At 42.5% G+C, this 18,385-nt stretch overlaps 2 protein-coding genes across 6 annotated transcripts; one reads left to right on the top strand and one right to left on the bottom strand.

The window, feature by feature from the left end:
- The first annotated feature begins 55 nt into the window (after positions 1–55).
- rps6kb1b (ribosomal protein S6 kinase B1b) lies at positions 56–12,526 on the top strand. 2 transcript variants are annotated; one of them, XM_086261140.1, is made up of 15 exons: positions 56–310; positions 1,670–1,707; positions 1,805–1,925; positions 2,053–2,121; positions 5,495–5,642; positions 6,553–6,610; positions 6,847–6,947; positions 7,052–7,142; positions 7,267–7,357; positions 7,484–7,591; positions 7,674–7,736; positions 7,868–7,945; positions 8,069–8,176; positions 8,458–8,570; positions 9,622–12,524. In XM_086261140.1, the coding sequence occupies exons 1-15, from the start codon at positions 242–244 to the stop codon at positions 9,875–9,877; spliced, it is 1,512 nt and encodes a 503-aa protein (XP_086117266.1). In that variant the 5' UTR covers positions 56–241; the 3' UTR covers positions 9,878–12,524. The 2 variants fall into 2 exon arrangements, with proteins under 2 accessions (XP_086117266.1, XP_086117267.1); XM_086261141.1 differs by lacking the exons at positions 56–310; positions 1,670–1,707 and adding an exon at positions 2,290–2,300 and having other exon boundaries at positions 1,876–1,925; positions 9,622–12,526.
- Positions 11,065–18,182, bottom strand: slc33a1 (solute carrier family 33 member 1). 4 transcript variants are annotated; one of them, XM_086261137.1, is made up of 10 exons: positions 17,834–18,182; positions 17,618–17,724; positions 16,519–17,353; positions 16,245–16,398; positions 15,961–16,156; positions 15,667–15,866; positions 15,392–15,576; positions 15,198–15,315; positions 14,336–14,551; positions 11,065–14,232 (listed from the first exon to the last, which is right to left on the bottom strand). In XM_086261137.1, exons 3-10 carry the CDS (start codon positions 16,908–16,910, stop codon positions 14,068–14,070), a joined length of 1,626 nt encoding a protein of 541 aa, XP_086117263.1. In that variant the 5' UTR covers positions 16,911–17,353; positions 17,618–17,724; positions 17,834–18,182; the 3' UTR covers positions 11,065–14,067. The 4 variants fall into 4 exon arrangements, with proteins under 4 accessions (XP_086117263.1, XP_086117261.1, XP_086117262.1 ...); XM_086261135.1 differs by lacking the exon at positions 17,834–18,182 and having other exon boundaries at positions 16,519–16,952; positions 17,273–17,353; positions 17,618–17,827; XM_086261136.1 differs by lacking the exon at positions 17,834–18,182 and having other exon boundaries at positions 16,519–16,952; positions 17,273–17,827.
- Between the last annotated feature and the right edge of the window lie 203 nt (positions 18,183–18,385).

Genomic DNA, 18,385 nt, shown 5'->3' with positions numbered 1-18,385 from the left:
ATGAACGGTGGCTGTTGTGTGTGCCTTCGCTCCCTTTTCGCTTGCGCTTTGTTTGGACCCCTAAAAACGCTCCAAAGCCCTGTGACAAAATGAAACGAGGTTACCGCCCACTTTGTGAGTGCCGCAGTGCGCATGCTCAGTGTAGTAGCCGGTTATGGCGGCGGTGTGTGTTTGTCCATGAGGTGGGGGACTCCTGCTATTCTTGCGGTGTGTGACAGAGCGATCTGAGCGAAGCGCTGCCATGGCTGGAGTGTTTGACATTGATTTGGACCAGCCGGAGGAAAATGTCTCCGACGATGAGAACGAGGAGGTATACTTTAGCGGGAGACGCTGACGATTTACCGCGAAAGCTGTCACAGCAGAAACTCTCCACGCACGGAAGCTAGCTGCTTAGCCTGGTAGCCTGCCTGACAGCCGCCCGCAGGCCTTCTCCTGCAGCCGGACAGCTCAGGCCCTTTTCACACAGGGACATAGCCGAAGCTAGTGCTAATTAGCATGACCGGGATCGCGACAGAGCTGTCACCGGCTTTAATGCTAACGTGATCCGGCGATGACATGCGCACGGTGTTGACGCTGTGTCAAAGCCCAGCGCTGTCATGTTGGGAGTTGAGCAAGACGTCCTTACTTGGCCAAAGGTGCTGCAGTGATAAATGTGGCTCCGAGCGCAACAGTTTATTTTGGCAGGACTGACAGCCAGAGTCGGAATGTGCACCGGAGTGTCCGCTTGTTTCTGTTCTCGCTGAGATATAAAAGGCAGCAATACTCCAGAAATACACTGCATTTTTAAAATGAGGGGCTTTGAAGAGCTGCTGTCAGAGTCTAGGCTTCTTATTACAAAAACAAGAAAAAAACTTCCAAGTGCAGCTGCTGAAAAGAAGAGAGTGCAATAAACAGCACACACTGTCTATATGTGTAAACTTTATCAAGAAAGCTTTGCTGAAAGGTCACATCAGTCTCTTTAAAGAGGAAGATTTTTTTTATTAAGGCTATTGTGCAAGAGGCTATAATTTAGGTACTGCTATAAATATTTACTGTTTTCGTGAGTGATTATTTAAGTGAGTTGTAAATCAGTTATTACTGATTGCAAGGCAAGAAAACCAGCAAGTGGAGAAGCTGTGAGAAGAAAATGTTTGGTATTTTTTGCTAAAGATTGATTGGAAGCATTAATCAATATTCAAAAGAGCTGCTGAGTAACTGAATTCACAAGAATTTATTGATGAAACAAGTAAGCTCTAAATGTAAACGGCTGTTGCCCTGCATGCTGCTAAGCTCAGTGTTAGAAATGCTTTATTGTAGTTGTTACTTAGAGGACTGGGTATGTCCTTATGAAGTTAAAAGCTGAGAGAAAGCCTTAAAAACCGATGGCTCTGTCACAAGCGCCTTCAGTCCACATATTAATGTATCCTTGGGCAAACTGAAAGTTTCCCTGGGTGCATCCATCAGAGTGTGAGTGTTAGAAAAAGCACTTGGGGATAGTGAATAGTCCCGTGTGTGATTGGATGAATAAGACGTGTAGAAAGAAGCACTTTGAAGAACTTTAGTAGGAAGGCGCTATTGATAAGTACCAGTTCATTTACCATTTACACCATGGCTGCTGTGGATTCTGTTCATGACAAAAACTAAGAAAAATCCTTCACAACTTTGTTTTGTTTTCCTCTTTTTCTCCCAGGGTCAAATCGCTGATCTCATGGAGCAGTGCATTGAGTTGTAAGTTTTTAAAACTTGACTTTTGTGAGATTTTTATAACCAAAGAGGTCAAAAAGAGGCACGGGCATAATAGAAAGTCGAACATGTCTCACTGCAGCAACATGGATGACTGCGAGAAGATCGAGATATCCGAGGACAACGTCAATCAGGGCACAGAGAACATCCGACCGGAGTGCTTCGAGCTGCTGCGCGTCCTGGGGAAGGGTGGCTACGGAAAGGTAATCATTGCCTTGACAAAGCGCTCTCTTTTATTTGGTGTCTGTGATGTGGCGTCTGTTATTGCTTTGACCCGCATTTCTTAAAGCGCATCTTTTTGACATGTTGATCCCTTTCCTCCCTGGGCAGGTTTTTCAAGTTCGAAAGGTTGTTGGCGCTGCAGCGGGCAAAATATTTGCCATGAAAGTTTTAAAAAAGGTACATTTCTTCCCCTTTTCTTTGCTATGTTACCCTTCACCAATTCCGGAACACACAATCCTGTTCATCAATTAGAGCGCCTCTCATTATGTTTTATATGAACACAGCTGCATGTTTGCCATTAAACATTACGATGCTTTGGTCTGCAAACATTGGCTGCCTCTGAAGCCTGTGGCCGGGTAAGATTTCACTGCTAGTTGGTAGACTGCCATCAGCTCTGCTCTGCTGCAGCCTTGGCACTTAAAACACTCTGCCTCAGCCCATTAGACGCTGCTCGATTCTCACACTGCTTCTGCTTTATTGGCTTACGTGACCCTAGTGACACATTAAAGAACTGCCACGTTTCAGTTATTTGTTTAAACCCCTTGGCTTTAAGGCAGCGGCACAGCTCCGATACGGGGCTGTAGGGTGGCGATAGAGGCCAGGTTTCATCTTTATGAAGCATCTCAAGGTATGAAATCAGTCCTGACTTGCCCAAAATTCCCAGCTGCATACATTTATTTTCTTAAACTACAGTTTATCATCGCACGTTGGTCTGTCCTAACCTGCCAGTTGTTCCCTCCATGTGGAAAGAGATCACTGTATGAATGCAGAATTTGAGTTAAATACCAGAATTTTCCAGAGATCGCACTTACATAAAACTTCCATTCAGATTTCATGTCCAGTGAAGGAAAAGCTTAGATATTCTTCTTAATTTAAAACAATCCGATAAAGTTTGAGCAGTGATTCACAACTTGGGGCGTTTTCACACCTGTTGTTCATTGACTCGAATCAGTTTTAAACTTGGAGCTATTTCCTGTGGTTTGGTTTGTTTTCAGTATTTTCTCAAAGAAAAATCAAAGCAAACCAAATGCGTCGATACAAAACACGTGAGAATGTTCAATCCACTCATTTGCCAAATGTGTCCCTTTGAACCTATAGCTTCATTAGAAAACACATATGCGTATGTAGAGTACTGTGTAAAAGTCCTGAGCAACCCCTCATATCTTGCTTCCACTGGGATGACTTTTAAATGACCTTCTTGTTATTTTTAAAGTGGGCTTGAGGACTAGTTCTCGAGGCTGGTAAACCACGTTCTTTAACACTAAACTGAATCATTCAAGTAGTATCTTTAGGCACTTTGCTGCTAGTAGCCTGTCACAAAAGCACATCTCTTAAGGTGAATCTACAAAGATATATCAAGCTGACAGGCATAAAATAGGTTTGGTTGAAAACTTGGCATATCTTGGCATGGTGTTCAGTGTGTCCTTCAAAAAATTTGAGGAAACTTGGCAAATGGGGGAAAAAAGAAGATGCGACAGGCCTTAAAAAAATATCCAAAGCAGATGAATAGTATCTGAAAGTCATGTCCATGAGAAATAGGAAAATATCCAGCAATACTCTCAGTCATGGATTGGCCTCCCCAGATGCCGGACCTCAACATTACTGAAGCTGTGTGTGATCATCTTGACAGAGAACATCCAAAGAAGAGCTTTGAATGTCCTTCAAGAAGTTTGGACAACTATTCCTGAAGACTACTTAAAGAAACGACACGACAGCTTTCCTAACTGAGTTCAGCCTGTGTTAAAGGATAAAAGTAGTTGACTTCAAAGCTTGTTAGAATTGTACAAACTCTGCTTTTCGTGTTTCAATAACTTGCTGCATCTGTTTCCTGTTCTCTTAGTAAGATGTAAAGAAAAGAGAGTTGGCTTAAGACTTTAGTACAGCACCGTATAAAATCCAGAGTAGTCGCGTTTGCTTCAGCCTGTCAGTGTTTTGAACGTGATAGCTGAACTGCTGAACGCATCGTCATCATCCTGTGTGTTAATGTTTCAGCCTCGACTGCCATAAAACCGTCATATAATTTCTCATTTACTCTCTAGTTGGAACTTTGATTCAGGGCTGCATGTGTGAGAGTGAGAGAGGGAAAAGGCTCAAAGTCCTGAGGTTGGACTGCGGACTCCTGAGATGCTTCATAAGCACGTGTTAGTAGACTAGTTGGAAGAAGTGAGAAGAGCTGGAAATTCACATTAAATTGCACAAATCAGCCAGTTCTCATTGGTCTTTCACGCAGTGCTGAGACAGCGTAGTTGCTGAAACAGCTTTTTGGCCTTCTGACAAAAGTGTTTAGTAAACAAAAAGAAGAGTGAAGGAAGAGTGCTTTTCTTCTCTCTGTGCACATAATGATTCCCGGTGTACTCCGGTAGGGCTGCGCGTATTTTAATGCATGTTTTTTGGTTTAGTTTATAAGTTACCAGGTGATTGATCTGACTTGCTAAACTTATTAAAGTAGACTTAGAATAATAATAATGAAATGTGATTCTGCTGCTTTCATATGGAAGACCAAAAGACTCAAAAGCTTGACCATAGTGAGACACCACTCAGCACGTGCTGATTAAAAACAAGAAAACACAAATATCTCTTTAAGAAAACCCCAAACCTTGGTATTATTTATCTGACAAACAGAAGAACAGAGACAGCACACTGGACTTGATACATGACATTCAACCACTAAAACGAATGTTTCTGTCCACGAATACAAGGAAATAACTGTAATTTGTCATCTCAATGAAACATAATAGAAATGTGCTTTACTGTTTATTCTTTATTTCTATATTTTCTGCTTCATTGTAAAATAGTAAACTTAAAAATTCATGCCTAACAACAATAATTATGTTCAAACGTTAAAAATATAATTCCAGTTAAAGGGTTTGCACGTACTAGTGGATTAACCATTACATTACTACAACATTAGTAATGTAATTACAAATACTTTTAACTTTAGGCCAGCTCTGACATAAACATTACACTAATACATTTGTTAAGTACTGCACTATCCAGCTGGTTGTGTCATGTGATCCAACTCGGCAGCCAAATGCAAAATGTTTTTACTTTAAAGGGTTTCGCACTTCCTGGCGACAGCAGTGAATTGACTGAGTTCTGTCTGTGCAAGATATCAAATATGATGGGCACGCTTTGCTAATTTTACTTTCATATTGCAAAATCCGATGTTACAGCATTTTATTTTGAGGAACTTAAGTGTTTAATGGACACAGAAGCAGCTTTTCAAACTAAGAACATCCACGCTGTCGTTTATTTTCGGGGTACAAATTTAGCCACTTGTGTAAAATGTTATCTTTTACTTACACTGTGACTCACATACATATATAGTGTCTCTGTGTCGCCTGGATTGGTGGCGTGTTGTTGGTCAAGCTTTTGAGTTGTTCTGCCCACCGTACTGCTGATGACTAAGCTGAAGCCCTGAGTCTTACAGTGAAGTCTTGTTATTTTCTCTGTATTAGTCACGTGGGACAAACAGGCAGTGACCAAAAATATGCTGCATATAATGCTGCTGTGTCTGCTTCTTAAATAATGTCGATTTGTTCATTTGCAGGCTATGATTGTGCGCAACGCCAAGGACACAGCCCACACCAAGGCGGAGAGGAACATCCTGGAGGAAGTAAAGCATCCCTTCATTGTCGATCTCATCTACGCCTTTCAGACGGGAGGGAAGCTATACCTCATCCTGGAGTATCTGAGTGGTCAGTGGAAGCAGTACACTCACATATACAGAGCATTAACATGGCTCCTAGCAGGCACTCTTCTTGTATCTTACTATATGCGTGAAATCTCTGTCTGCCTGTGAGCTCCTCCTAAAAACCAGCACGAGTTGAGCAACCAAAATTGGCACATAGATGCGTCTTACAGGGGATTTATGCTTCAATGGGAAATCTACGCAATTTACCTTACGTCGCAACCTCAAACCCCTCTGAAACCTCGCACCAGATAAAATATAAAATTACCAGAAATATAACTACAACAATCATATGACCCCCTCAACCCTATGAGCAAGTGTTTTGGTGACAGTGGGAAGGAAAAACTCCCTTTTAACAGGAAGAAACCAGGTTCAGTGTAAACATCAGATCTGAATATTGTAAATACACTGAAATCAGAGTTCTTTGCATTTTATTTTCCACCCTTTTTCTTTTTCCTTCTTCACTCTCTCATCGCTCCAGAGTGCTCTCACGCTGTCTTCAAACTGTATGTAACAGGATCTAATGCACACATCCGTTACACTGTAGCTGTCTGGTTAATCATGGATTTATCTCTAATGTGTCTGATATTAGATAATGTTATACTATTTCATTTCGCCGTGAGGCCAGAGAGGAGTGTCCCAAACAGTTAATGTGCAGGGGTTAGTGTGAGGGGTCACAGCAATTTCCCTCGCCCGTCTCGGTGCGATGGAGGCGTAAAGGTTTATGGAGGTTAATATACGAGTAGTGTGAGTCACATAATTGTGGTTTAGATTCCCGAGCAGAAACGTTTGCATCTATCGGACACGAGAACCTGACTGTCACCTCTTCTTTCTACTCGGCTGTTCCACACGGGTCAGACATTTAGGAGTGTGCATATATGGCTGTTAGTAGCATGAACATGTGTTCACCTGTGCAGGAGGAGAACTCTTTATGCAGCTGGAGAGAGAGGGCATCTTCATGGAAGACACAGCCTGGTGAGCATGACGACGCACTGAAACACAGATTGCAGGATGAAATGTTCGGATTGTTTAAAGATGATGTAATATCTCAGAGACCTCTGTTATAGATGTCGACAGTCTGAATGAGTTCATTAGTTCTGTTACACTGCAGATAAGCATAAGCAGCAAAATATATGCTTTGTCTTTTCTTGTCTGATGGCTCAGATGCAATGTGGACCTCAGACCGGCTTAAAGTTTTTCTCTTTCTTTAGTTTTTACCTGGCAGAGATCTCCATGGCTCTGGGTCACCTGCACCAGAAGGGCATCATCTACAGAGACCTAAAGCCCGAGAACATCATGCTTAACAGCCAAGGTGAGATGGGAAATGGCTAAAAAAATCAAAAATGACCTTAAGATTTATAATGGCAGCTCTTTTTCAATGTATATGTTAATGTGAGGCTAATGTTTTCCTCAAAGGTCACGTAAAGCTGACAGACTTCGGGCTGTGTAAAGAATCCATTCACGACGGCACGGTCACGCACACTTTCTGTGGCACCATTGAATATATGTGAGTACACTTCTTGTTTTTAATTAATCTCTTATCCAGCAATGAGAGTCGCTCTTCGTGGCCGCTTGATGATCTTTGCTAAGTAATATTGCTGCACCAGTAATAAGCACTCGCATTATCACAGGGCTCCAGAGATCCTCATGAGAAGCGGGCACAACAGAGCGGTGGACTGGTGGAGTCTGGGCGCTCTGATGTACGACATGCTCACAGGAGCGGTCAGTTAAACATTAACAGCCTGGAAAGAAAAAAAGCTTTCTCATTGGCTCTTATTAATGGACTGTTATAAATATGAATCCGCATTAGCGACGGTAGAGTAACCTCAGCTCCATGTTTTACTGCAGCCGCCTTTCACTGGTGAAAACCGAAAAAAGACAATTGACAAGATCCTGAAGTGTAAGCTCAGCCTCCCGCCGTACCTCACACATGAAGCTCGAGACCTCCTAAAAAAGGTATCAAGAGGTTGTTTTTTTTCCCCTCCTGTTAGTTCGTCTTGTTATTGTCTTCTTATTTTTATTTCTTCCTTTTTTGCAGTTGCTAAAGAGAAACGCTTCATCGCGCCTGGGAGCGGGAGCAGGAGACGCTGCAGAGGTGCAGGTGAGAATATGCAGCTGGATGTCGGTGATGAGTCGCACCAGCTCTGCCATGAACTACTCAGTGCTTATCTATAGATGCAGAGCACACATATTCCATCTGTTCATTGCGCTTTGTGCGTGGTTGTGCCATAGGGTCATACCTTCTTCCGACACATCAACTGGGAGGAGTTGCTGGCTCGGAAAGTGGAGCCTCCCTTCAAGCCTTTTCTGGTGAGTACTCGAGCGGGAAACTGCAAGAAGTCCTACGTTTCGGGAATCGCAACCTCTCCTGTTTCAGACGTGCTCGTGTTGCTGTACTCCCTCACCTGCGTGTCCTCTCTTCTGTCTTCGCAGCAATCGGCTGACGACGTGAGTCAGTTTGACTCAAAGTTCACCAGTCAGACGCCCGTCGATAGCCCGGATGACTCGACCCTCAGTGAGAGCGCCAATCAAGCCTTCCTGGTAACTTCTGACTCAGGCTCTGTTAGAGTTTTCAGTACTCAGTCCATATGCAGCATCTCTTAAGGCTCAAAGGAGGACAGTAAGGTGTCATCTTAATGATTTCTCAGTTGTTTTAGGATTTAATGGTAAACTGTAAAGATTATTAATTATCACAGGGCAGAAATAAATCTGAGACTGACAGTCGCTGCACTTGGCTCGGTAGTAAACGAGGATTCCTCTCATTAGTTTTGTCCTGAACACGACTTCGTCTCCCCTGACCTGTTTCTTTCCCTGCGATTTAGGGTTTCACGTATATCGCTCCATCGGTCCTGGAAAACATCAAAGAAAAATTCTCGTATGAGCCAAAAATCCGCTCACCCCGACGCATCACGGACAGCCCAAGGACACCGCTCAGGTAATGTCAGCGTGAGAAACGAGCATGTTTGTGTTGCGACGGACGATCCTCAGGCTGATGCCTCTGGTACAAATGCTTTTCATACAGAAGTAACATTTGCCAGATATCATACCGCACTAAAAGTATGTTTTTTGGATAAAATGATCACTTATGGTCTTTAGATATAGTGCAGATTCTCAGTTGGCAATTAGCTTAAAAATAAGTTAAAATAAATATAGTTAACATTTTATTTTGTAAGTTGTGGTGCTTTTATTACAAAAATTAGTGGCATGATGTCCTGTGATAAGAGGCAGCAGATCATAAGTCCTGCATGTCCCAAGGTGAGTCGGCCTGAAGCTCAGGAGAGGCTGAAGGAGAACACAAGTCAGTCCTGACCTAAGTGACTGTGACATGAGCTGCATGAAACATCAGGTTGTTGCTCCCGAAGGAGTTTCTATAAGTTCCTAAATTCAAGAACTTACTGTGTTTTTCCAGCTTGGAGTCAGTTTTTACTCAGTGAGTTCAATAAAGACATGAAAGGTCCAGCTGACCTCCTGTGTGTTAGTTTAGTCTGATGGTTTTAAGACTGCATCTGTTACTTAGATGAAGATCACACCACACTTTGACAGTAGTCGGTGCTGAAATCCTGCTGATTCTCCAGGGTACAAATACTTTTTCTCAGATCTCTCTGGTTTTTGAGGAAGCTCAGATCTTTCAGTGTGTGCCGCAAGATGCTGGATCTTGTACCAGTCTGCATATTTAAACCAGTGAAGGGCAGGATGTCTGAGCAAACTTAGTGATGTTCTCCATCTCATCTGCTCGACTCCACACTCCTGAGATTCTCCCTCAGACAGTAAAGAAACATCTGTCTCTATAGATCACTGTGTACATGGTGTTGCGATCAATAATCTTTTTTTTTGTTCTCCATCACAATATTTCGTCAGTTCAGCTGATAAAATCACTTGAAGTTCTTGTCACTGTCTGAATTTTGCCCTTTTTCTGCTGTTAAAATGCAGAAAATAATCAATCTGCCGTTTTTCATCATTCACTTGTTTCTCCTCTGTGCTTTCAGCCCGGTCAAGTTTTCAGGGGGGCACTGTTGGCATCGGAGCCCCCTCGTTCCCAGCGGTGGACCCGGTGTCCTCCAGTCTCCTCAAGACCAGGCCATGGAACTGTCCACCCCAGAGCAGATGGACATCACAACCAGCGCCGAGGCCTCGGCCCCTCTCCCCATCCGTCAGCCTGCTGGGATCAACCTTGCTCAGATGAAGCAGCAAGCCTATCCTGTCATGGCCAAACGGCCCGAGCATCTACGTATGAACCTATGACCCCGCCGCCACTGTTTAGGAGAGTATATTTCTTGACTGTTTTTTTTTCTTCCTCCCACTATTTTTTTAAGAAACAAAGCAAAAAGAAATGGATGCTAGAGACAATGAAAATCCAAAATTGCACATCCACACACTACATATACTGTCAGAACCTGCAGTTTGTGCGTGCATTTGGGACTCCGGCGTGCTATGGTTAAGTGCTACCAACAATATCACGTCTCACCACTTCCGACACCTCAGGTCTGTTGACCTTCGTCTTCTACCCCGACCCCACCCCCGCTCAAATGGACTACAACAGGAGATGCTTGGAGGAGCTGCAGCCTGTAACGTGTCTCACGGTATGCAAGCAACTCAAACTGAAATGCAGTCGGCTAGAAGATATCCAAAGTGCTTTACGCTGTTTAAAAGTGGGGGGAGGCGAGCTTCTTCTATTGGAAGAATTTGGAAAGGACTTCTCAGATAAAACGCTTCCTGTCTCTGAGTGAAAAGGTATGAATTTATTTTTAAAAAAAAGAAGGATTAAGGAAATTTTCTTTGAGTAGCAGATAAGAGGCGGCTCTGGTGATGATGAATATAGCTTTGTCTTAATAAACACATCAACGATGAACCAGAGAGCCTCGATTCAAAGGAGTAAAACCCCTGTTGACTTTTACAATCTGAGCGTCAGTGTTATGGATGACGTGTGACATGGTTCATTTGGCGTGGGATCCCTCCCTCAGTTATCCACTCTTCAGGCACTACCACACTATGGGTTGCATCAGTGGGGTTAGCCGGCACGTCACCAGGTGCACGAGCCTCATTCAGCATTAGCGTGAACCACTGTCTCTTCCCCTACCGTCACACAAAACATCAAACTGATTTCGGTGCTGCTTTCTTTGACCCTCCCTCCTCAGTCTTACACCCAGCAGGAGATGCTGCGCCCCTGCTGTTTTCAGGACGTCGGACCTCACCTGACCCGTGGAATGATTCACATCGGAGACTGCGGCACCAGTTGATCTGGACTGTCTGCCGTTTTTATGCTCCAAAAGCCTGGAGCAGCATTTACAGCCTCCTTGCCTCTGCATTAACTTGTTAAGGAGCAACATTTTAGAAGTCTTGGAAAGCAAGAAAAATTATAAATAAACTGTAAAAGAAATACAAACTGCCGTGTCGTGTTTTAATTTCAAGAAAAGCACCGGGAGACCTCGTATGTTTGCATATCGTTTAATTACAAAGTTGTGCTGCGAGCACATTTGAATGTATCACCAGACATCTGATCAGTCCTGTTTCCTTTTCTTTTGTAACTGGAGATTTGAACTCATCACAAACACAAAAGGTGCAAAGTAAAAAAAAACAAAAACTAAAGTAATTAAAAAAAAATTATAATTCTTTTAAAGATGGAGTAGTTTACCACTCAAAGACTAGCTTATCAGGAAATAATCTGAAACCTCTACTAAAAAACTTCACTGATTCCCAAACAAAATCAAAACAATCACAGCGCCCTGATAATGCTGAAAAAGCTGAATCTCAGCTGTTTAAAAAAAACAAAAAAAAACGTGGCCACAAATGAACATGAAAGGCCCCACGGTCATTTGAAGTAGTTCATTTAATGTAAACTATGAGGGACTGAACAAAGACGTGGAAAAAAAACAACAACATAAAAACATACAGTTTACAAAACCATTTGAGTTCAAAGGTAGCCGTACCCTCACACGAACCCTGATTGTGCACTTCTGCTTTCCTATCTGACACAGTCGGACTTTCAAGTGCTGGTTTCAGAGAAATTCATTCATGAATGTGTGTACAGTATGAAAAACATCAGAAAAAACACGCTCGTCAAGTTGCACTCCAAAGGCTGCTGGTCTGAGATCTGAATTGTTTGGTGGCCATTAAATTCTTTTTCCTTACAGGCAACGGAAAGTAAAACCCTTATCTGCCTGCTACAAATATGTAATGATAAAAACTTGGGAATGAACCACCTGCCAAAGAGATACACTTCCACTCTTGGGCTTGTGAGATCACATTGAAACATTTTTTTAAGGAAAGCATATCTGTGTATGGCTCTTCAAATGAAGCATTATATAATAATTTCTCATAAACATAATTTTCAGTGGAATATCTACACAGGCATATAGAGGACATTTTTACCAACCATCAATGCTGTATTCCAGTGTTCACAAATGTGTCAAAAAAGCTGATTGATGATAAAAAAAAATAAACTTTTTCCAGTGATGCTGTCACAGCTGAAAAACACTTGGCTAGTTTAGTGTTACTTATAGTCTCAAAATGGTTTTAATGCAACTATGTGTACTACTCCCTTCAAAGAGCTGAGTGTAATGGAAAGAGGAGTGAGAGACCTCTGTGCACAGCTGAGTACGAGTACATCAGTGGGTCTAGCTTTCAAAAGAACAAAACAGATGTCTCACTGGTCCTTGATTGGCCGCTTAGTTAGAAAGTACTCATCAGAGCTACACTGTCTTGATCCATGCTCAATCATCCAGATAAGTAAATCCCAGAAAGTTGATTCCGTTAATCTGGAAGCTGTATTTTTGGGGTCATCCAAGGGACTTCTTCCATCTCGGCTACATTTGCATGATAACTGAAGCTAGCACCATTGACTAACAATGACCAACGCCATTTTTCTGGGCCATGAGAGCTAGGCTGTGCTTGTTTGAGAAGGGAGTAGTACACACTGTAGCACAAAAACTTATTCAAACAAACAAGGATGCTGTGAAGATGTCTAAAAATTATTTTTCTTTTCAAGTTAGATGGAAAAAAAAGTGCTTTTCCTGCAAAAACAAGGACCTTTCTAAGTGACCACAAATTTATTATAGCAAAAGCTGACCGTACTGTCCCAGCAGGTGCACTCAGCTAAGAGATCCTCGATATGCACTGCAAATGCAGACGGACGATATAGTTAAATGCCTACATCAGGTTTAATATGTGCTGCATCAATAATCTATAAATCGGGGGAATGCAGTCTATTATTATCTGGGGCCTAGCTGAATACTGAAGCATGCCAAGTATACTGTCCGGTGAAAAATCACACCAGCTGTCTTTGGAAGCTTAAAACACCTTTACCTGGCAGACTACTAAAAACCTAAATGGTCCAACAGTGAAGAGTGGCACTGACCAACAATGCAATTCCATTTTTAATTGGTCCTTATTTAAGAAACACATTTATAAAGCAGTTTAGATCTCACATATCTCACTTCATGTAACCACAGATGGTTCGCAGTATGCAATTTAGAGTCTTCGTAAGGAATATGCACTTAGCTGCCCAATCAGAAAAATAACTGGCGTATGAAAGCAGCCATATCATTAAGTGCAGCTTTCTAAATGACAGTAGATTTGTGAAAACGAGTATTCTTCATTGTAACTTCATCTGCAAATAACTAATATTCCCTGCCTTCATTTTTTAACTACAGTGCAGCTCAGACTAAGCGGTGGTTTGTTTTTTTTAAAGACTTAAAAGCTAAATAAGGCACAAATTACTTTACTGGAAAAAAAACCTACTCAGAAAGTAATTTTAAGAAAATATTGAGAGGGAGGTAATTTAGCTGGATTACTACACGGACTGAGTTAAACTGCATATACTTAGGTCAGATTTAGTGCTTCTGCGTATCCTGACTGTCTTTCCCTCGAGTATCCTTTTAACGTAGACCAAACAAAGGTGTGGCAGGTGAACGAGTCTGTCTAAAGTTCTTCCTTTACAAGATTTCTTCTGTGAAAGGTTTAGAAAGGATGATGTGCTTCTGCCATTTGGGGTAAAAAAAAAAAAAAAAAAGAAAAACTGCGCAGAGCAGCATAGCCTGGCCATCCGAGCACGTTTAAACGAACCCAAAACATGACCTAATCTTTGACTGAGCTCTTTTTGGTTAAGCGATTTCAAGCAGCAGGATATATATGAGAGCCAAATCAAGATAACTTTGTAACTATAGTCTGAGGGTTGTTTCAGTTTTGAGTACAATATCATTTACTATTAGTGAGATTAATGACAAAAGATAAAAATAGTGAATATCTTCACGTATGTATAATTCAGCGTGACAGAAGCAAAGCGTGGGGGTAAATGCTTTCTGAATGTAGCAGCTAGAGCAGGGCCGGAGACACGGGATGTATGAGGATGGAAGTAGTTCAGCAGTTTTTGGTGTAGTAAATGAAGGTCGAGTGAACCAAAGAGTGCCTGCGGTGTAGCTGATCGTGCGTTCTCCTCAGTTCACTCTGCACTTCCATGCAGCCGGGCTCTGCTCCTGCAGACGCCTCATTTTCTTCCCTAACCACACCCACCAGGCTAAACCCATCACAACACAGACCACAGACTCCACGTAGTAACCGTCCAGTGTCGTCACACAGACGCCGCCTTCCTTCACACACAGCTAGAGGTTTGAACATGGGAGAAAGAATTATTTGAACTTTTAGAGCATTATAGAAGAGAACACACACACCATCTTGCCCCATCCTCATCGTCTGATCACTTACCAGAGCCTCTTCAGAAGAGCCGCAGCTCTGCCCAGCAGCCCCCTGGCATTCCTTAGAGGTCAGCGGATCGACCAGCCACAGAGCCACAGTGGAAGGCCAGTTTCCTCCGAGGTTAGTGACCGTGTTCAGCAGGGTCATGTAGGTCCCGCCGATAAGGGGGTCACTCACTTTGGCATGGAAAGCCATGCAGGCCACATACATGCTATACAACGCCACCTGGAGAATAATAAACAAAAAACAGAAGGTTAACAAAGTTCTTTCAGTCTACTATAACCTGATTTTTCTTGCTTAATTATCTTATTAATTCAGTTTTGTTGGCAAATTTCTAAAGGACTGCAGTCCTGTATAGTGTTTGTTCAGGTAGGCCATCAAATCCTCAACTGGCAAATCAGCTAATGATTCACCTGGAACTTCTCATCCAGCACATCCTTGTCACAAGGGGGGAAGCTCTGCATGTCGGATGCCCTTCCTGACAGCCGCAGAGGGGAGTGTCTCTGTCGGTGGACTTGACCAGCGGCCTTTTGCTCCCCAAGTGAATGTTTAAGCCACTCTACTGTTAACCTGCATACATTTTCTGCATATCTTGATGCTGCTTTGCAACCCATCTCCACTCAGCTTCTGTTTTCATGCTCTGTATAACCTAATCAGTCCCTGTTGGCATTGATGGCTGCTCTGTTATGTGCTGGGCTCTTGCTCCTGCTCTGCCACAACAGAGCCACACTGCCTGATATCAATTACAGCAGATGGAAATAAGAGTCTTCTTTTGACTACAGCGGCTAGTAGTCTTTTCACAGAGGCAGTAAGCTGGAAGACACTGTAGCACTCTGGACTAGAAAATAAGAACAGCAAAGAAATTGCAAACCTGATGCAATGCATAGCTGAGCAGCACTACGGCATAGTAGTAAACTGGGAAGGCTCCTTCTTGTTTTACGCTGGGAGTCCACCACACTAGCAGAGCAAACTCCAATCCGATAAGCAGCCTGCAGCACAGAACAAGATCGTTTTAGCTTTCTGTTTACTGAATGTGTGCGTAGTGTGTGCAGAATGCGTTACCACCTAAATGGGAAGGCCTTGTAGAAGATGTCCAGAGGTCTGGGCCCTGCTGTGTATCTACTGATGACCACTGGCAGGAAGATCTGGAGAGGTACCATGGGCACTGCTAGCAATGCTAGCTGCTCTTTGGGAACTCCAGCCTCCATCAGCTTCAGACCTGTAACCGCATCTGCTGCAGAGAAACCCATCTGAAACACAAAGAGAGTGGAAAAAATTACATTTCCACCTGGCAAATATCCAAAAGTGACACCTTCATGTATCCAATAGTGACCAATTACCTTAGCAGTGAGAAGCAGGAGACAAAAGGTAAAGACTGTTGGCATCTTGATGATGGATAATAGCAACTTGTAGGTTTCCATGACACCCTGTGTTTCCTCCGGGGTGGTAGTCGTTCTTCTGCCACGTACATTTTCCCTTTTAAAGATGGCAACCAGAGTGGTGGAAATCAGGAATACCACACCCCAAAAGAACAAGAAATCTGCACCGGAGGAAACAAAAGACCAAAACTGCTGTTTATTCACCAACAGAAATATATTTGACTTTTTTTTTTAGGGGTTATGGATAGAAAGTACCTGACAAGGTAACAATGCCGGTGTCTTTGGGCACTATTCTGAGGTATTTGTTGCAGAAGTCAGGAGACTCCAGAGCCAGAAAGAGCACATTTCCCAGGAAGTAGCCAGCTGTCTGGCCTACAGAGTTGCATGTAGATGCATAGCCCACATTTTCTCTGGATAACATAGTCAGTGCCCAGCCATCCACAGCTATATCCTTAAATAACAAGGAGGTAAAGAAAGGAAACGCCTTTTATTTATCGATCTAAATATCTGTCTGTATCATGGTGTTTAAAGAAGCTTACCTGTGTGGCTGCCAGGAAGGCAAGCATGAAGAAGACAGCAGTAAGCGTAACCACATCTGGTCCTCCCTTACTCTGCAGCAGTGACTCAACCTTTGCAGAAAGGTAGAGCATGAAGAGGCCCAAGAGGTACTGTGTGGGCACCAGCCATGACTTTCTGCAGAAACATGAGGAAGACATAATTAGGAGAAGGAAGCGCAGTCTAGAGATATGAAGTGTAATAACATGGATACAGATTAAAACATCAGGGTAATCAGCATCCAGATGTATTTCTTACCTCCTACCAAACCTACTGAAGTACAGAGCGTCCACCAGGGGTGCCCACAAAAGCTTGAGACTAAATGGCCAGAAGACAAAGCTGAAGAAGGCTTGGTCTTTGTAGCTGACATTCTTACTCTGCAAAATCAGAGGGATGCTTCCACCCAGTCCAAGAGGAATCCCCTGCAGCACATAGAGAAATAGAAGCAGCGACACATTCCCCAGCTCGCCGCGTATCCCAGACCTGCGAGGCGACCCTCGCAGCAGAAGAGAACCCTGCTCTCTTTCGTCTTCTATCCCCGGCTCAGAGAAGTCACTCTCCATGTCGTTTATGTTTTCAGGTGGGAGGGTGCCACCCACCTGCTTCCTCTGCCTCCCGTTCTTGTGTCTGATTAAATTTGAGGACTCCATAATGGATTAGTGGGCCTCAACCCTCCAGTCCTATCAGCAAATCTTCAAAAGGAGATGAGTGAAAACAACTGATACAACTAAACCGATTTTTAGTTGAAGCTGCTATAAATGCCTTCAATCATTTAGTTTGTACAGTGACAGCATTATGGGAAGCAGAATCATGCTGATCAAAGCAGATAGGTTTATATTATTTTAATATGCAATGGAGAAGCAGTGAAAAGGTGCAGTGAGCAACAAACAATGAAATGGGGAATTCCTTGGACTGAACAATTCTGATGAAGACGAGAAAGTGAGTTTGTGAATAACGTTCAAATTACGCTGCATGCACATGGCAACACATCAGAAAAAAGATGACCACATACCAGTGCGCCTGTGCAAATACTTTGCATTAATCATAAACTGTGGCAGTCACTCATTGTTGGGGTTGAAGGTAGAACTGACGACTGCATGGAATCACAAAAAATCAAACTAAGTTAAACCCTGATCTATGATAAATAAGGGTACAGTAAAGAGAAATAAGTCCAATGGAGATGCTAAGGTTCAATATATTCAGAGTACAATAACACGCAGGGTCCCGCTCTCATCTGAAAACTATCAAGTGTTACAGAAAAGTAGAAATAAAACACATCAAATCAATATAAGACGTTTTCAAATACATACAAAGCACATGTAAGTTGAAAAGGTGAAACACGTGAATTTAGACATACCTGGTGATGGCAGCATGCCAGATCATAAAACACAGGCGGTTGAATCACAGAATTAATCAACGGAAAAATCAGCTCATTCAGTTTTTTCATTCAGAGGTAAGAGACATCTTCATAAAGACGAGAAAACACAAGGAAATGAAAAGCGTTTCACTTATAACTCTCACATCGGTGGACATCAACACAGCCGAGCAAGGAAATGCGACAAGTACAGCTTACAAATGTGTCCGGCGCCTACAGCTGACGTGTCAAAATATGACTGCATGTAGTTCCGCTTCAGTGTACGTAACGTCTAAATATTGGTGAAAAAAAAAAATACACTCAAGCGGAACTACAGTTGGTATCATTCACATAAAGCATATTACATAAAATGTAAAATTAACTTTAAATAAAAATCAGACCTACAAAAAATAATGAACTGTTAAGTTCTAGTTTAGTGCTGTAAATAAATGCAGTGAGTACAAATGTCAAATTAAATCGCATAATTCATATAATTATAATAATCATATCATTTCTGTCAATTTTCTGTCATTCAACCCCAGCTTTTAACACTTTTTACAGGGTTTTTTTTGTGTGTGTGTGTGTTTGTTTTTTTGTATTTGTTTTGTTTTTAGTCACAGTTTACACACAACCCTGTTTTTTCTCTTTTGTGTGTGTGTGTGTGTGTGTGTGTGTGTGTGTGTGTGTGTGTGTGTGTGTGTGTGTAGTAGTAGTAGTAAACTACCGAGACTATAAACAATAAATACTTTTTGGATAAAGCATATCTCATTT

The sequence above is a fragment of the Aulonocara sp. 'chitande type north' Nkhata Bay genome, linkage group LG14, assembly GCF_057382095.1.
Source record: "Aulonocara sp. 'chitande type north' Nkhata Bay isolate Kocher_YH1m ecotype deep benthic linkage group LG14, A_spYH_male_GT1.1, whole genome shotgun sequence".
NCBI classification, from domain to species: Eukaryota; Metazoa; Chordata; class Actinopteri; order Cichliformes; family Cichlidae; genus Aulonocara; species Aulonocara sp. 'chitande type north' Nkhata Bay.
This window is presented reverse-complemented; position numbering and strand designations above follow the sequence as displayed.